Genomic DNA, 20,180 nt, shown 5'->3' with positions numbered 1-20,180 from the left:
TTAAAAATCGAAATATTCAAAAAATTCTCAATAGTTAAAGCAAATTTTGATAAAGCCACTTCACTTGAATAGTTGAATATAATGATACAGGGATTATAGCCTTTTCACTGGCTGAATCACTAACAAAATTAAAATGAATTTTAATTAAAGTTAAAATTTATTTGAACTAAAGTTTAAAAAATTCTTGCATTTTACAAGTTACTAAATTCTTAGTAACTTGTAAAAAATTTTTAATGATTTTTATAAGTGGAACTATCTTTTAGGAAAATAAAAGAAACTCAAGATAGATGAGAAAAGAATTCAGAAATAATTAGAACATTTAATATAAGTATTCAAAAAATGACATCTTTACGGAATAACAGAAAATAAATTAAATTACAAAAAATTGAAATTTTTTTTAATTAAAATTTTAGGGTTATTGATTTCATATTCATAAAATTAGAAATAATGATCTTAACGTCTAATTCCGCACATATCATTTTCAATAGCTATTAACGCCAAATTAACAAGCCTTTTTTGTGGCATACTTTTTCTTAAGTAGGTTTTAATCAATTTCAATTTGGAAAAGGAACGTTCACCGCTCACTGCACTAACAGGTAAGGTTAATAGTATTCTTAAAGCAATTGAAATGTTAGGGAAAGATAAATTATTGGACACAATAAAATTAAGAGCATCAAAAGGGTTTTGAATATTTAAATTATCCTTCCGAAAAATATCCCAGAAAGCACATAACTCGTCGTATGGTTCTATTGCATTTACGTCTTTATTATCGCCGTCCTTCAAGAGAATCTCTGAATCGTCACAATTTTTTCATAAATCTTCGGTATTAATTTGTAATAATCTATATAAGAAATTGAAATTATCGTAATATGATTTTAGTTGTTCAAAACATTCTATTAACGAACGCGTTGCAACGTCTAGAAGTGTATAAAACACATTCACACTGAATTTATCTTCTGGCGATTGTGGCGTTTTATCATGATGCTGGTAGTCAAATTGTCATGTCTTCTTTCATCGTCGGACTTCTGTACCAGTTTTAAATTCCTTTTCTCCGTCCATCTCTTCACTCAGTTCTTTTGCCGTTTTAGAATTTCTTTAAAATTTGTATCTGATATCGATACTCTTGTAAGAATATTTTTAAGTTTTCGATAGATTCTAAAGCAAGTGTAATGTGTATGTTTTTGTCCTGAAGCATTTTACACACAGGGTTTATTCTGTTAAGTAAATCATGTCCAGTTATAAGAGAGCAAATAAATTTGTAGTCATTTATTTTAGCACATGATGTTTGTGCTTCATACTGAGTTTCTTTATTAAAATTTTTATTATTTAAAATTTCAAAAAGTGCATCGTAAATTTCTCGTAACTGATATTGTAGAGGGCTGATTGCATTAATTTTACAAACTTTAAAAGGATTGCCCAACGTTTGTAAGAGAATGAAAAGAAATTGTATATTTCTTGAATAATTGCAAAGCAACTAACTAATTGTATTTGCATTCACTTTGACTGCATCGTTAATGATTAAATTTAGAGTATGAGCAGCACATGGCACGTAAACAGCTCAAGGATTTTTGTTTAAAAGGAAATTTTGGAGCCCATATTTTTTCCCTTTCATATTTGCTGCATTGTCATACCCTTGACCTCGGATGTCTTTAATGGGAGTGTTCCATTTTTCCAGTTGTTCCAATTATTGTTGCACATAAACCATGTCCTGTGGAATCTGATATATCTGCAAAACCTAAAAAGTTTTCCCTGATCTTGACAATTCCATTGTCACAGGAAACAAAGCGAATAATAATGGTCATTTGTTCTGTTTTACTTTCATCAGGTGTGCAGTCTAAAATTATGGAATAATATTTAGATTTTCGAATTGATAATAAAATTGTATCCCTGATTGCGTTTCTTAAAGTTTCCAATATTTCATTTTGACTGTCTTTACTCAAATAGTGCACTCTATTGTTTCATTGTAGGGTCCTTTCAACATGATTTTCCATAACGGGATCAAACTTCGCAAACAGTTCGACTAATTTTAAAAAATTGCTGTTATTCCTTTCATATAATTTATCAGATGATCTGTGAAAAGCTAAATTTTGGCTACCAAGGAATTTTATAATTTCAATCAAGCGTTCTAAAACACTCGTCCAATGTTTCTTTTCCATTGAGTCTGGCAATCAATAGTAGTTTTGTTTTTTAAATTTTTATCAAGTTCCTTCCATTTTAAGAAATTTTTCATGTGAGTTAAACTAGTCTCATGTCTATGCAAAGTTGTACTTACATTTCTCCAATCGTTATAACCTTCTACAAGACTACTTGATTCAGTAGGTGCAAAAAGTTGGCAACAAAAGCAAAAAACAGAATTTAAAGTTTCGGAATAAATGAGCCATGTTCTTGGCACGAGCTCCCCGTTTTCTATTATAATACGTGTCACCAAACTTACGACCATATGTATCTCTGGGATATATTATATTTTTCTTTTGAACAGGCCCCATTTCAATTAAAACAACTTGTAATTTTTCATCAATATTTCTCCATTCACCTGGATCTTCTAAATTTACACAGACTAACGATGTGTTAGTTTCGTGGTAAACTACAAATAAATCTTCTAACTGTTTTTCACTTAAATCATGCGTCTTGTTCAATAGTTGCAATAGTACTTACATGCAAACTGGATGATGTGCATGGTTCTTCAACTCTGATTTCTGATGTATCGAGTTGGTTACAATCTGCATCAGAATATTTTAATATTTTAACAAATTTATTAAGAGCCCCAGTTTGTTTCTTAATATCTTCTTCTTTTGCAGCATGACGCTTATGATTTTGTGCACCGAATAACTTTTTTTTTAATTTTTGATTCCATTTCTATTTTATACCCACAAGAAATTATTACACAACACGACACAGAGACGAAATAATAGTCCACACTGTGCTACTGTCAGTAGCCTAATGAGATGTGTACCATATGACTGGTTAACTAGCAACAAATGTTTTGTATGAAAATTCGTTTCTGCACATAAAAACCGTTCACCATTTCACTTTAGGTAGACTGCAGTAGACACAACATTCTGTAGGCAAGCATTTAGCCTGCTCTCGCTGCAAAATTGTAAACAGCTGGCTGATCAAAGAGGCGGCAATATACAATTTTTTAAAATTTTTATTCAGTGTATCCGGCCTTATTTATTTTAATATTGAGCATTCTAAGAATTTTTTGTTTTCATGATAAAAATTTTGTTTCTTAAAAATGAACTTATGAACGTTGCCCCGGCGGCGGTGCCTGCTTCTGTCGGCCCTGAGGAAACATATTTAAAACCCAGTGAGGATCCAACCTACGACATTTTGCTCTTCGTAAAGACAGAACTGGAGATGGCTCAGCTTATGGTAGAGTAGCTATCCTAGTGGACAATCGCATTCCTTCCCAACAGGTTTATCTTAATGCTCCAGAAGTAGCAGTAATTCATATATCTCTGGGCATCTGATTACTGTATGTTCCATTTACTGTAGTTGTCCCTTATCTGTGGTTTCAGTTATGCACAGTCAACCCTGGTCTGAAAATATTAAATGGAAATAAACAATTTATAATTACATAGAAAAAGTGGATATTAGATCCAACATTATTTCAAAGCTGAATGTTTGTAGAAACCATGAAAGTTTTGAAAGTTTGACCTAAGAGCTTACAAGAATACAATCCTCGGTATCCCCAAGTTGCCTTAGCTTGCACTGCACTATTTAAGTAGTGCAGTGAATTTGGCTTTGAATTGATGTTGGATCTAGTATGCACTTTGCTTATGTAATTTTACATCGCCAAAACGAAGCCTTGTGGCTCTTTCTTTTAGTAATAAACAATTTATAAGTTTTAAATTGCATCCCGTTCTGAGTAACGTGATGTAATCTCATGCCGTCCCACCTGGGGTGTGAACCACCCCTTTGTTCAGCATATCCCCCACTGTACTGTATACACTACCCACCAGTTAGTCACTTAGTAGCTGCCTGAGTGACTAACTGGTGGGTAGTGTATAGTTAGTCACTTAGTAGCTGCCAAAAAATATTAAATGGAAAATTTCAGAAATAAATAATTCATAAGTTTTAAATTTTGTGTCGTTCTGAGTAGTTCTCAGATAGACTATTCCAGTGCTTGTTTTCAAGTAACCCTTATTTTACTTAATAATGGCCCCAAAGCGCAAGAATAGTAATAGTAGTGATGCTGGCAATTCAGATATGTCAAAGTAAAAAGGTGAAAGTTCTCAACTTCAAATGTATGCTGTGCTATGGATGCTAAGATTCCATTCAAGTTCAGATAACTTTAATTACAATATGTTGTAATTTATTATTAGTTGTTAATCTCTTACTGTTCCTAATTTATAAATTAAACGTTAAATCATAGGAACAAACGTAGTATATATAGGGTTCGGTACTATCTGCAGGATGTCTTGGAACATATCCCCCCCATGGTAGATACTAATGTATTTACCACCAGGTTGTGCATTAAATTGATATCAGAATGGATCTCCCTGTTCCTGATGAGGAGATATGTTCAGAATTTAAAGATCAGGGAGTGACAGGTATGAAGTCATCCTGATACATTGAAATAGTCGCCTTGTTCCATCTAGGAACATCATCCTTACTTGAGATACACCTAAACTTCCAACATCTGTAAAAAAAACAGGGAATCATAATTGTCCTGTTAGGCTATACATCTCTAATCCACTGACAAGCTTTAAATGTCAGAAATATGGTCATGCCATTGAAATCTTATTTGGCAACTGCCTCAGCCCATACTTCTTGTGGGTAACTTGAATCAACACAACACTCTTTGGAGTAGTGTCAACACAGATTGATGAGGTCGTATCATTTAGCGATTGCTTGACAATCATGAATTCTCCTCTTTAATAATTGTATACCTTCCCCCCCCCCCATATGCTTACCAGCTCGTAATCTAAAATATACAATAAATCATACAATCTTCCCCCATGCCATCTTTCCACTTCTCATTAGTGTTGCTGAAGAGAACATATATGGAAGCAGTGCTCCCCCCCCCCCTCTGGCTGTGCCACTGCTTCCATATATGTTCTCTTTAGCAACTCTAATGAGAAGTGGAAAGATGGCATGGGAGCAGACTGTAAGATCTATTGCAGGGTTTTCCAAACTGTGTTCTGCGAGAAGTGCCTGGAATTTGTCATTTTAATTTTCTAAGCATTTTTCATGAATAAATATTTTATAGTGGAAATATTCTGATGAGAATAATATTCGTGAATGTGTCAAAGCTCAGACCCAGAATGCCTAATAACATCTGTGTATCATTAATTTTCACACATCGAAACCTTTCATCAACATTTGGGAAAGGGAATACCACTGTTCATGACCGGTCATAAAAATTGCCTGCAAGCAGATTATAACAATGGGTTGCATATCCTGTGTTCTCAAACACAGGATATGCCACCCATTGATTACCACAATTTTTCACTTCTGTAATATGAGGGTAATTGAAAACCAACTTCAGCGAGCAGTTAACATTTGTCAACTTAGAGGCAAATACAAAAAATCATTGAATCTCCTTTGTACTCTTCTCTACAGAGGGGTTCTGATTGATGCTTTTTTGTTCTGCCTTTATTGTACAGTTGAAGCTTGATTATAAAAAGCTGAGCTCTGTAAAGGAGAGCGCACTTCACTAGCTGGACCCTATCCATCATCAGAATATACAAATAGCTACTGGTGCTTTCATGCATCATCCATTCAAAGTCTTGATGTTGAAGCAAATGAACTCGCTCTATCACTCTGACAGAAACAGTTGTCTCTTAACTATGCCCTAAAAGTAAAATCTCTTCCAGAGCATCTTATGCATTTCATTTTTCAACTGCATTTCAACTCAATATCATGCATGCTAGACTGCACACGTCCCTTTGGTATGCTTGTGGTTAAGAGATTATGGAAGCTATTGGCATCAATGTTGACAACATTGCCTGCACCAAACATAACAGCATTCATCCATTAATGCTGTTAAGTTTGCACTCCATCCTGTAACCTCTTGCTTTGTGAACTACAGAAGTCCCATCTCTGTTTACCTGCAATTGTTTAATACACACAGAGCAGTTCACTCTAATTTCCTGCCCATCTATACTAATGGTTCAAGATCTGAGACATCTGCTGATTGTGCTGCTGTGTTTCCTGACATTATTATATCCCATCAGATCCCACTTAACTGCAGTAATTATACAACTGACTTTCATGCCATTCAGCATGTGTGTGTATATATATATATATATATACATATAAAAGAAAAAATTTACCAAAAGCATGTAATTTATGCAGGCTCATTGAGTTCTTTACAATCCATCTTGTATAATCCACATGTGCTTTGTGAGGTTTTACAAAGCACTTTGATGTGTGGCTGTGCTGGATTCACTGCCACATTGGAATTAAAGGAAATGGGATAACAGCTGATCTAGCAGCTGCTAGATCAGCTCGTACTTTTTTCCATCTACTGTTTGACAGTCCTATACACAGATCCCAGACAGCTTATAAAATCATAGCTAATTACCTAATGTCAGTCCATTGCAAGAAGCACTGACAAACAAGTTGCATGAAATTAAGCATAGGCAATGTAGTCAGTCGTGAAAACAGAGGAGAGGAAGTTGTTCTTGCTAGGCTCTGCATAGTTCATTCATCTTCCTATCCTGTTTTATGCTCATGCATAGACTTGCACTTCTACTGTGTAAGCATATGCAACTGAAATCCTGTGAAATAGGTTGGATAATCCTTATTCCAGGAGTGTCTTATGTGTGTTCATGGAGCCGGTTTGCTTGTTGAGGGACAAAAAAATCGGAGTTTCTGGGAGAAAAAGTCTTCCACCTTCGTGTGAGACCAGCTAACTTGCCATTTGATTGAAAACAAATTGCCGAAGTGAAGCCTTTGGCTCTTTATTTTAGTAAATACTTTATGAGTAGGTTATGCACCATCCGAGAATTCGCTTATGGAAAATACATCTCTCCCATGCTTCGAATTCCTTAGTACTGAGTTTTTGCTCTCTTAGGTTTCTGTCTAGTCTCTGATGAAAACCATTGAGTTTGAAACAGCTGTCAGGCTAGTGAAAACCTTTATCAAACAAACAATAGGGAGGTGAATATACGGACATTTACTAGCGATCGTTCTTCCTATCGTTTAGCTGGGGCAACTCGTATGTTTTTTTTATTTTATTTATACTTTATGAGTATATACTCTTTATTTTAGTAAATACTTTATGAGTAGGTTATGCACCATCCGAGAATTCGCTTATGGAAAATACATCTCTCCCATGCTTCGAATTCCTTAGTACTGAGTTTTTGCTCTCTTAGGTTTCTGTCTAGTCTCTGATGAAAACCATTGAGTTTGAAACAGCTGTCAGGCTAGTGAAACCTTTATCAAACAAACAATAGGGAGGTGAATATACGGACATTTACTAGCGATCGTTCTTCCTATCGTTTAGCTGGGGCAACTCGTATGGCGGCAAGTGTATTCCCGTAATCTCTCTGGTCAAACTTTGCCGAAACTTTTATAGTTTCTGTATTCGGCTTTGAAATAATGTTGGATTTAATATCCACTTAATTTATATAACAAATGAGACTTATTACCTGAGGAACCTAATAAAGGTTTCTCATGTCATACAGTACTCAAACCCAGATTTTTCCAACTAAACATTGGAAAGTTGTTTAGACCTATTAGTTGGTTTAGATGAGCCAAAAGGCCCGTCTTAACTAACTGAACTATGGAGGGTCATCAGGCCTATGTGAGAAAAATGCAATTCATGTCTCACCGTTTGTTGTATTCTGGTGGACCACCAGCACTTCACATGAGAGAGGAAATGAAATTTTTAATCTAGCTGAGCCAAGTACTCTTAGGCATTTATTATCAGACAGACAAACTGCATGATGTGTTTAACTTTTCACAAAGAATTAATTTATTTAAACATAATTCATTGTGAACTCTGTTTTTGTGTAGATACCAAATTATTTAATTTATAGTTTTTTTTTTTAATTTGCTTTGTGTTCAGTACATGTTATTTACTAATTTATCACTATTACTATTTATGATTTACCTTCTCTACTGCTGTAACCTTTTGCTTTTGGTGCAATATGACCTTTGCTGTTCTTGCACTAGTAAACCATAAATCAGTCAATCCTCTCTTTGGACTTTCCCACCAATGCAGGAGTGCCCATGGACCTTCTCTCATTGACCATCAAATTACATAGTTTTTCTAACAGTAGTTCACATCATTTCTTGTAATCATTTGACAAACAACACAGTGCCTAACTGTCATTCTAAGCCTGAACTTCTACAGAAACCTTCATGCCATTCTTTAATGGAATAAGGATGACCTAGTTGCCTTCAGTGCTACTAAAACAATCTGTAATATTTCACACAAAATATGATTTTAGTTTACCTTTCCTTATACAAATCACAAGGCAGGATCTTGTCATTCCGAGAAGAGATATTTACTTCTCTGCCTTTGTTAGGACATCAGTTACTTCCTTGTCCACTAAAAAAAAACTTCTTCCTTTTTTGCTTTTGGTGTATATTATAGGTGTATATTATCTGTATATTGTTCTGTTATATAATTAAACTATACTTGATATCATGTTGGGCATTCCTTTCACACAGTAATCCCCTGGACCTGCTGTGACTGATTTCATTAAATGTGTTATGAGGTAAGTGTAGGTCAGTGCTGTAATACCTAGACTGTAGAGGTGCCCATACAGTCTGATGGAGTGTTCATTATCTGTGCCTCACAATATATTTCAGAGCATCCCAGAGGTTTTTGTTTTCATTGTGATCCAGTTAATTTACTTGTTTCAGATAACAAGAACAGCATGGCTATAGAGGTTTGGGTGCATTACTCCCAACATGCTAACTATATTTTAAGGATTTGAGATTTATATAGAGTTAGTAGCTGGATAAGTGAAAAAATGGCATTTTCTGCACAAGTGAGTTTTTTTAGATGCCCAGCTGGTGATAGATGTGATGTGTTTATGCCAGGAGAGGCTGGAAGTAAATGTTAGGCCAAGCACAGAAGTCTGATGATTTGTATCATATGTTATTAAAGATAAGGCTAGGAGAATTGAGATCCCTTTTGTGAGAGAAATGGCAAACTGCATTTTGGTGGCATTTGAAAGTGATCAAGATTATCCATAGTCCATTGAAGGATGGTATGAGATTGATGTTTAAGGCACTGGTTGATGATATTCTTGTTGCTTAGGATGTGTGAGCACTGCATGATTTGTCATATACCTGTTTATAGTCTTTATCAAATTCATGTTTTTCTAACAATTGTTGCAGCTTGAAAATATGATTGGACTTTCCTATGTAGAAGCCACACTAATGATAGTTTCTGAGTTTGCAGTATACATATACATTAATTCTTTTCTAGATCAGTGTAGACAGCAGCAGTGACCAAGAGGAAGATATATCATAGTTACTAGTTACTCTAACATCACTCTTCCTTACTGTGGATAATATTCAAATCTCTTGTACTGATCAGATTTCTTTTCTTATTTTGCAAATAATCCCTAACACTTTATAATTCTGAATCCATCCTACACTAGAATATCGTGCTCATATTTGGGCATAAAATATTAATTATAACTTCAGTACTTTCCTATATTTTCGCAACATTGCAATTCAGGGATTGCAAAACAATATATGCACCCAGGAACTAACACTGGGCAAATGAGGCTGAAAATGGTGCCTCCTATGGGCTAAATTGGGTGGTCTTGGCTGTTAGTCTGAAGATCTGAGGATGAGTGCCTCCCAAATTTGTTGTAGTTTGGAAAGTTTCTCAAGGCTGAAGCAAATTCGAGGAATAGCCTTCTATATTTGTATTTGCTGCAGCGCAATAGAGGTGCTGTAATGGTGGAACCAGATGTAGTCCTTGCATTCAGAAATTCTGTTAGAGGTAACCCTCATATAACATGGTACTTATACAACGTGGTTTCAATATAACACTGTCTACAAATTGTGGTAACCCTTGTTCAGTGCAGTACTTATACAACACGGTTTCGATATAACATGTCTACAAATTGTAGTAACCTTTTATATTTTCATACATTTTTCGCCGTGCAACTTAAAAATCAAATTTTATCTTTGTTAAATTTACATCTGCCCATACTGCGCATGTAGTTATAAGTAGCAAATTTATATTAGGGGAAATATCCTTTAGCACACATGTACGTCAATTGTTTACCGTATAAAGTGTTTATTGTTGAAATTGTCGTTTCTGCCAGGAAAGCGCATTAAAAATCATAAGTGTGTTAATCTCAAGCTGAGCACTTTATTTTCTGGTGAGTTACATATAATATGTAATGCTTTTTTTAGGTAAAAAATTATTTTTATAGTAATGACCACTTAGAGGGGCTTTTGCGATATGGTTGAAAATGAAATTACTGAATTCATTGATGGGGAAATAATTTAAATAAGGAGGAACTGGTACAATTAATAGATGGCATCAAACCAAATGGTGGTGAAAGTTTTGCCGAAGATTCTGATTGTGATGAATCCATTAAAGAATTCAGTTTAAAGAAATTAGCAGAAGGATTAGACTTGGCAAGAAAGTTAGGAAGTTATTTTACAGATAATGATCCCTCAATGGTGCGTTCTGGAAAATTCACAAGACAGTTGGATATTTGTTTAACTCCATATTATGAACTTGTTAAAAAAAAATTGCAGCATAGTGGTAAGCAAGGTCTTATTACTGACTTCTTGATAACTGAACCAGCCAAGGTATGCAATGAGAAATATACAAATGATGTCCAAGAGATTTCAAGTGATGACGGCATCTGGCCAGTCATTAATAAAGAACATCTATGAAATGCTAGTTTTGAAGACAGTGATGACGATTAAAATATCCACTTTATTTTATTTTGCCTAAAACGTTTATGGATTATGTACAATGAAGTTTACGTACAATTTGTAATTTTTATAATTTTATACTATTTATTTGTTTCATAGTTTATATTTTCTCAACTTACATGAATTACCTGAATTAAATAAAAATATATTTTTGTTGGATATGTGATTGTTATTTATATAATTTAAAAAAAAAAAACGATTTCAGAACACAACCCTACTTTTTCTGTGTGATCTGAGTCTCGCATAACACAATTTATGACTTGCCATTTCTATGGAACCTAACATCCGTGTTATACGAGGGTTACCTGTATTGGCTGTCCTGCCTGTTTGACTGTAGTAGGACAGTTTGCAACTGCAAAGGATCTTGTAGGTCTAGGGGATGTGGTTGGTCATTAGTGTAGCAAATAAGGGATGCTAATTTTTGATAGGGTTGTATTCTCTTAGGATTTTTGTTAATTTTTCAGATGTGTCCCAGATATATAGAATGGTGATGGATTTTGTATAACCTCTACTTTGAAGCGGGATAGCAGGGAGGATTGCAGTTGCATGGTTTTAATATTTTTTGGATTTTGGCCATTGGCTAAGAAAGTGTTGAGAATATGGTCAAGATCAGTAGTTAGGGCACTGCTATGAGAACTAATTAATTTTGGCCTGTTATGTAGGGTTTTTATAATCTCATATTGGGGGATGATTGCTGGTGAACGTATCTATCACTGTGTGTGTGGATTTTTTGTAAACACAGTTCCAATGATCCATCAAGCTGGCATGTTTTCAGTGTCTAGGAATGGGTGACTTTTTATTTTCGTTTTCTAAAGTGAACTGAATCATGGGATTAATATCATGGGATTTTAGTTTGCATCATGGGATGTTGGCTATTTTGAAAATGTTGAGTGTATCCAAGCCATGTAGTCAAATGGAGAACACATCTATGTAGTGTACCCAAGCAATGCATTTAAGTGGTGTAGAGGTTAAGGCCTTTTCTTCGAAAGTTTCCATGAAGTTGGCCAGAGGTGGAGAAAGTGGAGATCCCATGGCTGTATCCGATTGAAGAATTTTCCTTGCTAAATGAAATACCTTGAGTTCATTGTGAACTGAAGCAGGGCTGATATATGTGGAGGAAATTTAGCTTGGATGAGGCTATGGTTCTTTGAGTGATATTAGTGAATAGAGAGGAGATAATGTGTGAAGGTGTGTTGCCAGTATACTGCATGAGCACTTTGGCTAAATGTTTGGCTAATTTGTGAATCAATGCATCTGCAATGGAATGTAATGGCACCTTTTGTTTATGGATTTTTGGTAACTGATATATCCAGGGATCTACAGATATATGGTTTTAGTTTGTTGGTGTCTTCTGCATGCTAAGAGATGACCTTTTTAAGGATCCTGTGAAGTGTTCTGATCTGTGTATTGGTGGGGTTATAGTCGAAAGGAAGGTAGGAAGAGTGATCTCGGTGTAAGTAGGCAAGCTTACGTGTATAAACTTGTGTAAACTTTTTGGTTTAAAACCAAAAAAGTGAGAGTAGCCACAACCTCCACAAAATTCAAAAAATATAAAACACTTAAACTGCAAATCCCCTCTCCTCTCCCTCTTATTGTATAGATTACACAAAATCTGTCATCATTCCATATATCCTGGGCACATCTGAAAAATTAACAGAAATCCTAAGTGGAAATATAACCATTTATAGGCTGCATAAAAAGTTGACATCCTTTATCTGCCCACCAAAAAAAAAAAAAAAAAAAAAAAAAACAGTAAAATTCCCTGAACCTACCAGGTCCTTTGTATTTGTAAACTGTACTCTACAGCCAAATAGGCAGGACAGCTGATATTAGAATATCTGAACACAAGAACTACATCTGGTTTCACCAATACAACTCCTCTGGATTTGCTGACCATGCTTTGGACACCCACCACAGGATACACTGGAAGAAGGCCACTCTATTGCACTGCAGCAAATACAAACAAGAAGGGCTATTCCTTGAATCTGCTTCAGCCCTGAGAAACTTTCCAAACCTCTTAGGAAATTCTTGAGCTGCCTTTTATCTGAACTTGCTGCTTCTCCGGTGATACATATGCTATGTAAGTTACCATGCTTTTTAAATCTATCAAACCAGCTACTACTAACCATAAATGTTTCTGTTTCTCTTATCTTCTTGAATATGTGTAAGAAACGTTTTTGCCTTTTCCATTATTATTGACTTAAGGGCTTGTTAACATTTACATTGAGGTCATAATTGCAGAACATCTCATTTTGTCCATATGTCTGTATTTTTCAATAATTGTTCTTACAGTTGACATGGCTACATTTAAAAAAACAAACTATACCAACTTGACATTCACCTGTTTCTAACTGCCTTAACACTTGAAATTTTATATTCAGGAAAATTTGAATCTGGTTTTATACTTTTACTATTTTTTTTAGGCATTATGGTTTAAAACATTTGAAAAAATAATTTTTTAACAATTCAAACATTGTTGTATTTAATAATTAAATGTCTATATTTCATGCCATAAACATATTGGGTTATCGAGTCAGTACATCCTGTATTATCACTTGAAGCTTCAGAACTTGGGAAATGATTTGTCATTGGGTTATAATACATCATTGTCTGTTGTCATTGCTTGAAGCAGTCAGTTTGGGGAATTAGAAAATTGCTGTTTTACTGAGCATTTTCAAAAGAGCACTATAACAAAACGGCATTGATTGGGGTAGTGTTAACTGGGATCTTACTGTACAAGAAAGATTGAAATTAGTCTGTAAAGATAGTAGATTAAGTTAAGACTTCCTATATACAGATTAACATAGTTTGTGGTGTGTGTGTTCTTTGCTTCTGAAGTATGTTTCTTTGAATGTTTTTATATTAGCTTATATCTAATAATTTTGAAATTTAATGTATTTGTATATTAAGGTTGAAAGTGAGCTAAGAGAAATTTGTCAAGATATACTGGATGTTTTAGATAAACACCTCATTCCTACTGCATCTAGTGGAGAATCCAAGGTCTTCTACTATAAAATGTGAGCATAATTTCATTTTGTGAGCTAAAGTTTATTATATATATAATGTGAGCATAGTTGAATTTTGTGAGCTAAAGTTTATTATATTTGTTTTGACTGTTATATCTTGTTCTTCTATGTTATATCTTGTTTTCTGTGAACAACATGTTCTTCAGAGCTATTTGTTCTATTACTTTAGATAATTAAAAAAACAGTACTTAATAAGTGCCGCTGAAATTTATTTCATTAACCCTTTCAAGACCAGAAGGACTTATGAAGTAATACAAAGTTTTTAGGTATTAAAATGACTTTGTTAGGTATCTATTTAACATAAAACATCCTCATTATTTAGGGAAAAAATCATAGGTTTTAGAGAATTTCATGGGACACATGTGTCCCAATGGACGTAAAGGGTTGCAAATAAATTAAAATTTTATGCGGGGACACATGTCCCATGGTCCTGAAAGGGTTAAATAAATAGAATAAATTTCAATGGCATTTTTAAAAGTAAATCACACAATGTGATGAGTTAAATGCTTTATTGCAATATTAATTTTAAGTAAATTTCTTCAGAGCTATTTGATCATTTGGTTATTTTATACAGGAGTGATCCTATGTATGTAGTCATGGGACTGCCCACCCCTAGAATCCATTTTTTTTGGTTATACACTTTCTAGTTTCAGATTCATACAATTATGTAAAACATAAGTTCAAACTTTGCATCTGAGCAATTTCCCACACTTTTCCATATTGATGTTCCAGTATATCACACTTCACAAAATGCTGTACTTGGTTACTTTCTGATATTTATAAAATATTAGTGTACTATTTTCTTCTTTATATAAGACTAGCTGTTCTGTTCAGTTAGTTTTCAATGTTTGATTTATATCTTTCAAAACTTAGTCATAACATTTTTTGCACTGATTAGAAAGCATATAAAAACTTAGTGTATTGAGTAATGCGAATATTTTAGTTACACTTATAGTGATAGGATTCATAAAGATTTCCAGTATTGTAAGGAAGTTTCAAACCAGTGGACTAAATAAGTATATCAAGCAGTGATTTATGGTCAGCACATAGAAAGAATTCATCCTGGAAGAAAATCTAGTTAATTTTGCTTGTAATGTTGCAGCAGTGACAAGATTTCGTGGAGTATGTGCTGTAAACATTATTTATAATATGCATGGTGAAAAGTGTTCATTTTGGTTTCTGAAAAAATATACAGTTAAGAAAAAATAATTCCATTCATGCTTATAACTGATAGTCATGTCTCACTATAGGAGACCTGTAAGGACCACAGGAATGGTTTATAGTGGATAGTTTGCTGCATTGAATTTCTTTTAACATAGCATCATGCTGTTTTTAAATCACCTCAGCTGCTCTAGTTATGCTAAAATTCTTACTGGTTGCAATGTTTATGTTAAATCTCTGTTAAGATATTGTGACAATTTTGTTAACATCTTTAAAGAGAATGCTTTTATAATTGAATAAGTAAATTTTACAAGAGTTCAATCCGATCTATACTATATAGATCTCCTTCATCTTTAAAGGATAAAAATCATTCTCTCCTAGACTTATTGTATTATTGGTTTAACATGTATAGGCAGCCCCCGGTTTACGCCTCAGTTTCATTCCTGAAAAAAATGGGCGTAAACTGAATTGGCGTAAAATGAACCCAATTTTAACGGGAGGTATGAAGTTATGTTCTGCGCAGTCAAAAAATATGTACATGAAGTATGTGTAACATTATTATATTTAAAGCTTTGATAATACACACATATATATTTGTTAAAATAAAATTATTAATAACGAAAACAAAAAATTATATACAAAAACTATGAAACTACGAAAAGATATTACATATTTCTATGTTAAGTTCCTGGTTTCAGATCACCTGCATTTTTTTTCTAAAAAAGTATCCAGTGTTAATTATTATTATTACATCACACCTTTTTTTATTATTATTACAAAGACTCATCGAGGGAGGGCATCTCTACAACTCCTTGTCTCACTACTCCACCAACGCCGACTACCACCACTAGTACTTTCACAGACAATCACAAACATCCATGCCTACTGCGTGATTCTAACCCTCAGCCTTTTGGCTGGAGAGCGGATATGCTAACCACTCGGCCAACCAGGCCAGCAATGCCTAGGTTAACTGCCTAGATTTTCTTTTTCTTTCTTTAAGGAGTACAGTGTATGGTCGAATAGATGCGATTACACTCCTTTTTATGTTTGGACTCCGTTCCCAATCGTGGTCCATTTCGCAGAGTTCATCAGTCAATGTCTCTATGCTTGCAAGGATATGCTGTAAATCGGCCGTTTTCATATCTCTCAGAGGACCACCTTCTTCATTTTCTTTCTCCTCCTTTGGATGTTGACTTAATTGTTTGGCTAATTCTTTTAAGTCTTCATTGGAAAGCGGTTTATCATGGCTCTCTAAGACTTCTGTCACATCTTCAGCTATAATATCGTCCAATCCCACCTCTCGCGCAAGCTTTGTAACATCTTCCATAACGTTCTTCTCTTGCTCTAATTCCTCAAAGTCGTGCATAAATGCTGGAAGTTTTCGTAATGCTCCTTTTAAACGCTTTGCTGACATGTTGTTCCCAGCTGCCTCGATGTTGTTAATGCTTTTCAAAATATTGAATGACCGCCAATAGTCTTTAATATTTCCTGAAGTGTCCAAGGCTTTTACCATTTCCATAAATGTTATACGGAGGTAATAGGCTTTGAAAATTGATATAATCCCCTGATCCATCAGTTGCAAAAGCGATTGTTGTGTTTGGGACATGTAAACAACCTTGACATCCAATGGTGTTCTTACTTCAGCAAGGTTTTGAGGATGTCCAGGGGCATTATCCAAGAGATGCAATGCCCTGGCTGGCAAATCATTTTCTTTACAGAAGGTAGGACAAAAATAATTTGTGTACCAATCTATAAAAACGTCTTGTGTAACCCAAGCTTTCTTATTCCATTTCCAATAGACTGGCAGCATGGCTTTTAGACTCTTGAAGGCGCATGGTGTCTGTGAATGGTACACTAACATTGGTTTAAGCTTCTGGAGACATTTGCACCCAACAAAAGCATGTCTATCTTTTGCAGCTTTAAAACCTGGAGCGGAACGTTCTTCACAGGAAATGAAGGTGCATGATGGCAATTTTTTCCAGTAGAGCCCAGTCTCATCAACATTAAAAATGAGATCAGGAGGATAACTTCCTTGCTCTACACAGTCTTGAAATTCTTTAGGAAAAGCAGCTGCTGCTGCAACATCTGCACTTGCCTCCTCACCACATAATTTAACACTGTGGCACTTACTTTGAGACTTAAATCTCATGAACCAACCTTTGCTTCCTAAAAATGTTTCTTCGCCTCCATCTGTCTTTTTAAGATCCTCAAAAATTGTTTTTGCTTTCTCAGTTATAACAGCCTGTGTCAGAGGAATGTTTTTCTGATTCAAATCATCCACCCATAATGATGATAATAATTTTTCAATTTTTTCATGAAGTTTACCCCTGCTATAACGTACATGTTTTGTATTTAGTGCTGCCGTAGATTGTTGCGCAGACCGTTTTATTCTATCTGCATTTTTCATAATTGTAGTAACAGTCGATGTAGGTAAGTTCATACTTCTACAGACATTAGCACGTGTCTGCCCATCTTCTTTTCAAGTGTGATTGATTTCCACACCTTCTTAACACCAAGTTTTACTAATTTTTCTGCACTAACTCGGTAAACATTAGAGTGCCTACTAGTGTCGTTTCTCAGTCAACCACACTACAGTAAGAAAGCATGCCAGGCAACCGGCGTAAACTGAGGGCTGCCTGTACTTAAAATGTTCATAAGTCAGTTCTTTATCATGCCTTTTCTCAAAATATAAAACCAATTAACTTCTCTGGGACTATGTCTCATTTCCTTATTTAGCACATATTGTTCCGTTCATCTGAACTGTTTCACTGAACATACTTGCCTCCCTTTTCATCTCCCTTTTTTTGGAAATAGACTAGATAAAGACTTGCTTCCAAGCAGTTGATAGATGCCAGATAAGTAGGACCACTTAAAGAGACAATACAAAATGTATGCGAGTTGTGGAGCACAATTTAATTACAAGACGCACAGATCACAAATTCATTAACATAGAAAAACGTTTTTTTTTTTTTTTACTACTTTATGAATGAACAACAATACATCCACATACAGTTTCTGAATTCTCTAATTCAGAAACTGTATGTGGTCTACTCATGAAGAGAAAAACCGATCCTGGTTAGCAAGAAGAATATTGTGTAAAGTGATAGGGATAGAGAGACCCATATCTCTCCTCCTCCCCCATATTCTGGAAATGACAGGATTGTGTTTTGTGACATTAAACTTCACCAGGTTCCCTCACTCCAGTTAAGCACAAGGAGATCCTTGTGTAAGGTATCTCTTTGATACTTAAAAAGGTAATCTGAGCATCACAAGGTTTTGAAAGTGAAAAAGTGGAGTGGAGAGTATCATCGGCAAGAAAGCTGTGGATACGATTGGATGTTAGAGATGAGATCATTAATGCATAGGTGGAAGAGTGTTGGTAAATGCACAGAGCACTGAGGTACGTCAGCATTGATTAAAAATTTGAAATGAAGCTATCTATCATGACATGCAATGAATGACCAGTGAGGAAGCTGGCAAACTATTCATAAAGAGAAGGAAGAATACCATAAGATGGTAGCTAGTAAGAGGGCCATGATGCCAAAACTCAAATTCCTTGGAAATACAAATGTCAAGACAAACAGCTTGTTTCTCTGAATTTTTCCATGGCCTGCATCAAAAGGGTGAATGAGGTTGACCAAGAGATATGCTGTGGAACGAGAATGGCAGGATCCATACTAGTGATCCATAAGTAATTGGTGAGTTTCCAAGTAGTAAAGCAATTGATGACCTTTTCCATTATTTTTGAGCATATTCAAGTTAGAGCAGTAGGGAATTAGTTTGGTTGACTTTCATCTCCCTTTTTTTGGAAATAGACTAGACAAAGACTTGCTTCCAAGCAGTTGATAGATGCCGGATAAGTAGGACCACTTAAAGAGAATACAAAATGTATGTGAGTTGTGGAGCACAAGCTTTTAATACAATTAGAAGAATACCATCAAGGCTTGAATTATTGGTTTCAAGTCTCTTCAATATTTTTCTGTGTCCTTCTGATTTCAGAAGAAGCATACCGTATATAGTTTTTGGAATGGTGGGAGATCTGTCTTGGTCATTGTACAAGAGTTGGATTTAAAAACTGACAAGAGGTATGTCTGCCTTATCTCCAGATGTTACTATTATACCAGCAGGATGTGAGAGGTGGAAACATCCAAGGACAGAAGTTGCATCTCACAGAATTGGCAAGGGTCCAGTAATTCTTGACTACCATTGGGACAGGAGACAAGCTAAGTACATTCAGCACTTACAAAGTCTGCTTTGGATTTGATGGGTTTTTTTGCAGTTGTCATGAGCTGTATTGTAAATTGAGTGAGGTTAGTTTCAACTTGAGCCAGTGGACATATGTTGAATTTTTGGCTTGGAATTCTTTCAGCACAATTATAGGAGAACCAGAGTTTGGATAAGTGTCGAGTATTTGGAATGAAGTGTGGGATAAGTGTTCATTTTACTGAGAATTTTGGTTATTAGATCAGAACAGAAATAATAATCAGACTATGGAAATACGCCTTAGAAGTCTTGCAGGTCATCCTATTTGACACCACTGCGGGATATGGGTTGAGAATGATGATTTGTAGAAAAGGAGACTTGGATCAGTGAAGCATTGCTGGTATATTTGGTCATAGAACTTGTTAAGAAGAAAATGTGTTGGGAGAATTTTAGGATTATCAGGATTATTAAGTCATTAATAGCAAACAATTTGGTTTCTTTTCCAGAATAGACAAGACAGTGAAACAATAGCCATAAAATGTGACGCGAACTCTATCAACGTACACAGGCCCTACATAATCTCTGAGGTTTGGAAGCTTCACAATATAAAATTGATGTCACAACCCCGACCAATAGGCGATAACACAAACACTTCAAAAGCAGAAGCACCTACCCAACCTGACATAGCATCCACTTCCTCCATGTGTTCAGACGACGACCAAGAATAGTCGAAACGGACCGCACCCTATCAAACCCCCCTTCCTCCCCTTCTAAAAATCAATTGCTGTTTTCAACCCCTTTCACCCTATCCCACCCTATATAAATATAAAAAGACGCTCTGTCCATCCCTTATGATATGTGTGTGTGTGTGTGTGTGTGTGTGTGTGTGTGTGTATATATTATTCAAAAAAAACCAGTTTT

The 20,180-nt window shown here is 35.1% G+C and overlaps 1 protein-coding gene across 1 annotated transcript in view; it reads left to right on the top strand.

Annotated features, from left to right (window-relative positions):
- 14-3-3epsilon (tyrosine 3-monooxygenase/tryptophan 5-monooxygenase activation protein epsilon) overlaps positions 1-20,180 on the top strand; it is a 152,132-nt gene that overhangs the window by 69,886 nt on the left and 62,066 nt on the right. Inside the window, exon 3 of the mRNA XM_090391635.1 lies at positions 13,780-13,886. Within this exon, the coding sequence (XP_090247761.1) occupies positions 13,780-13,886 (107 nt within the window). The remainder of the gene's footprint in view (positions 1-13,779; positions 13,887-20,180) is intronic.

The sequence above is a fragment of the Typopeltis vanoorti genome, chromosome 4 (assembly GCF_054136105.1).
Source record: "Typopeltis vanoorti isolate ZY-2024b chromosome 4, IOZ_Tvanoo_1.0, whole genome shotgun sequence".
Lineage (NCBI taxonomy): Eukaryota > Metazoa > Arthropoda > Arachnida > Uropygi > Thelyphonidae > Typopeltis > Typopeltis vanoorti.
The sequence above is the reverse complement of the archived record's forward strand: the minus strand, read 5'-3'. Positions and strand labels throughout refer to the sequence as shown.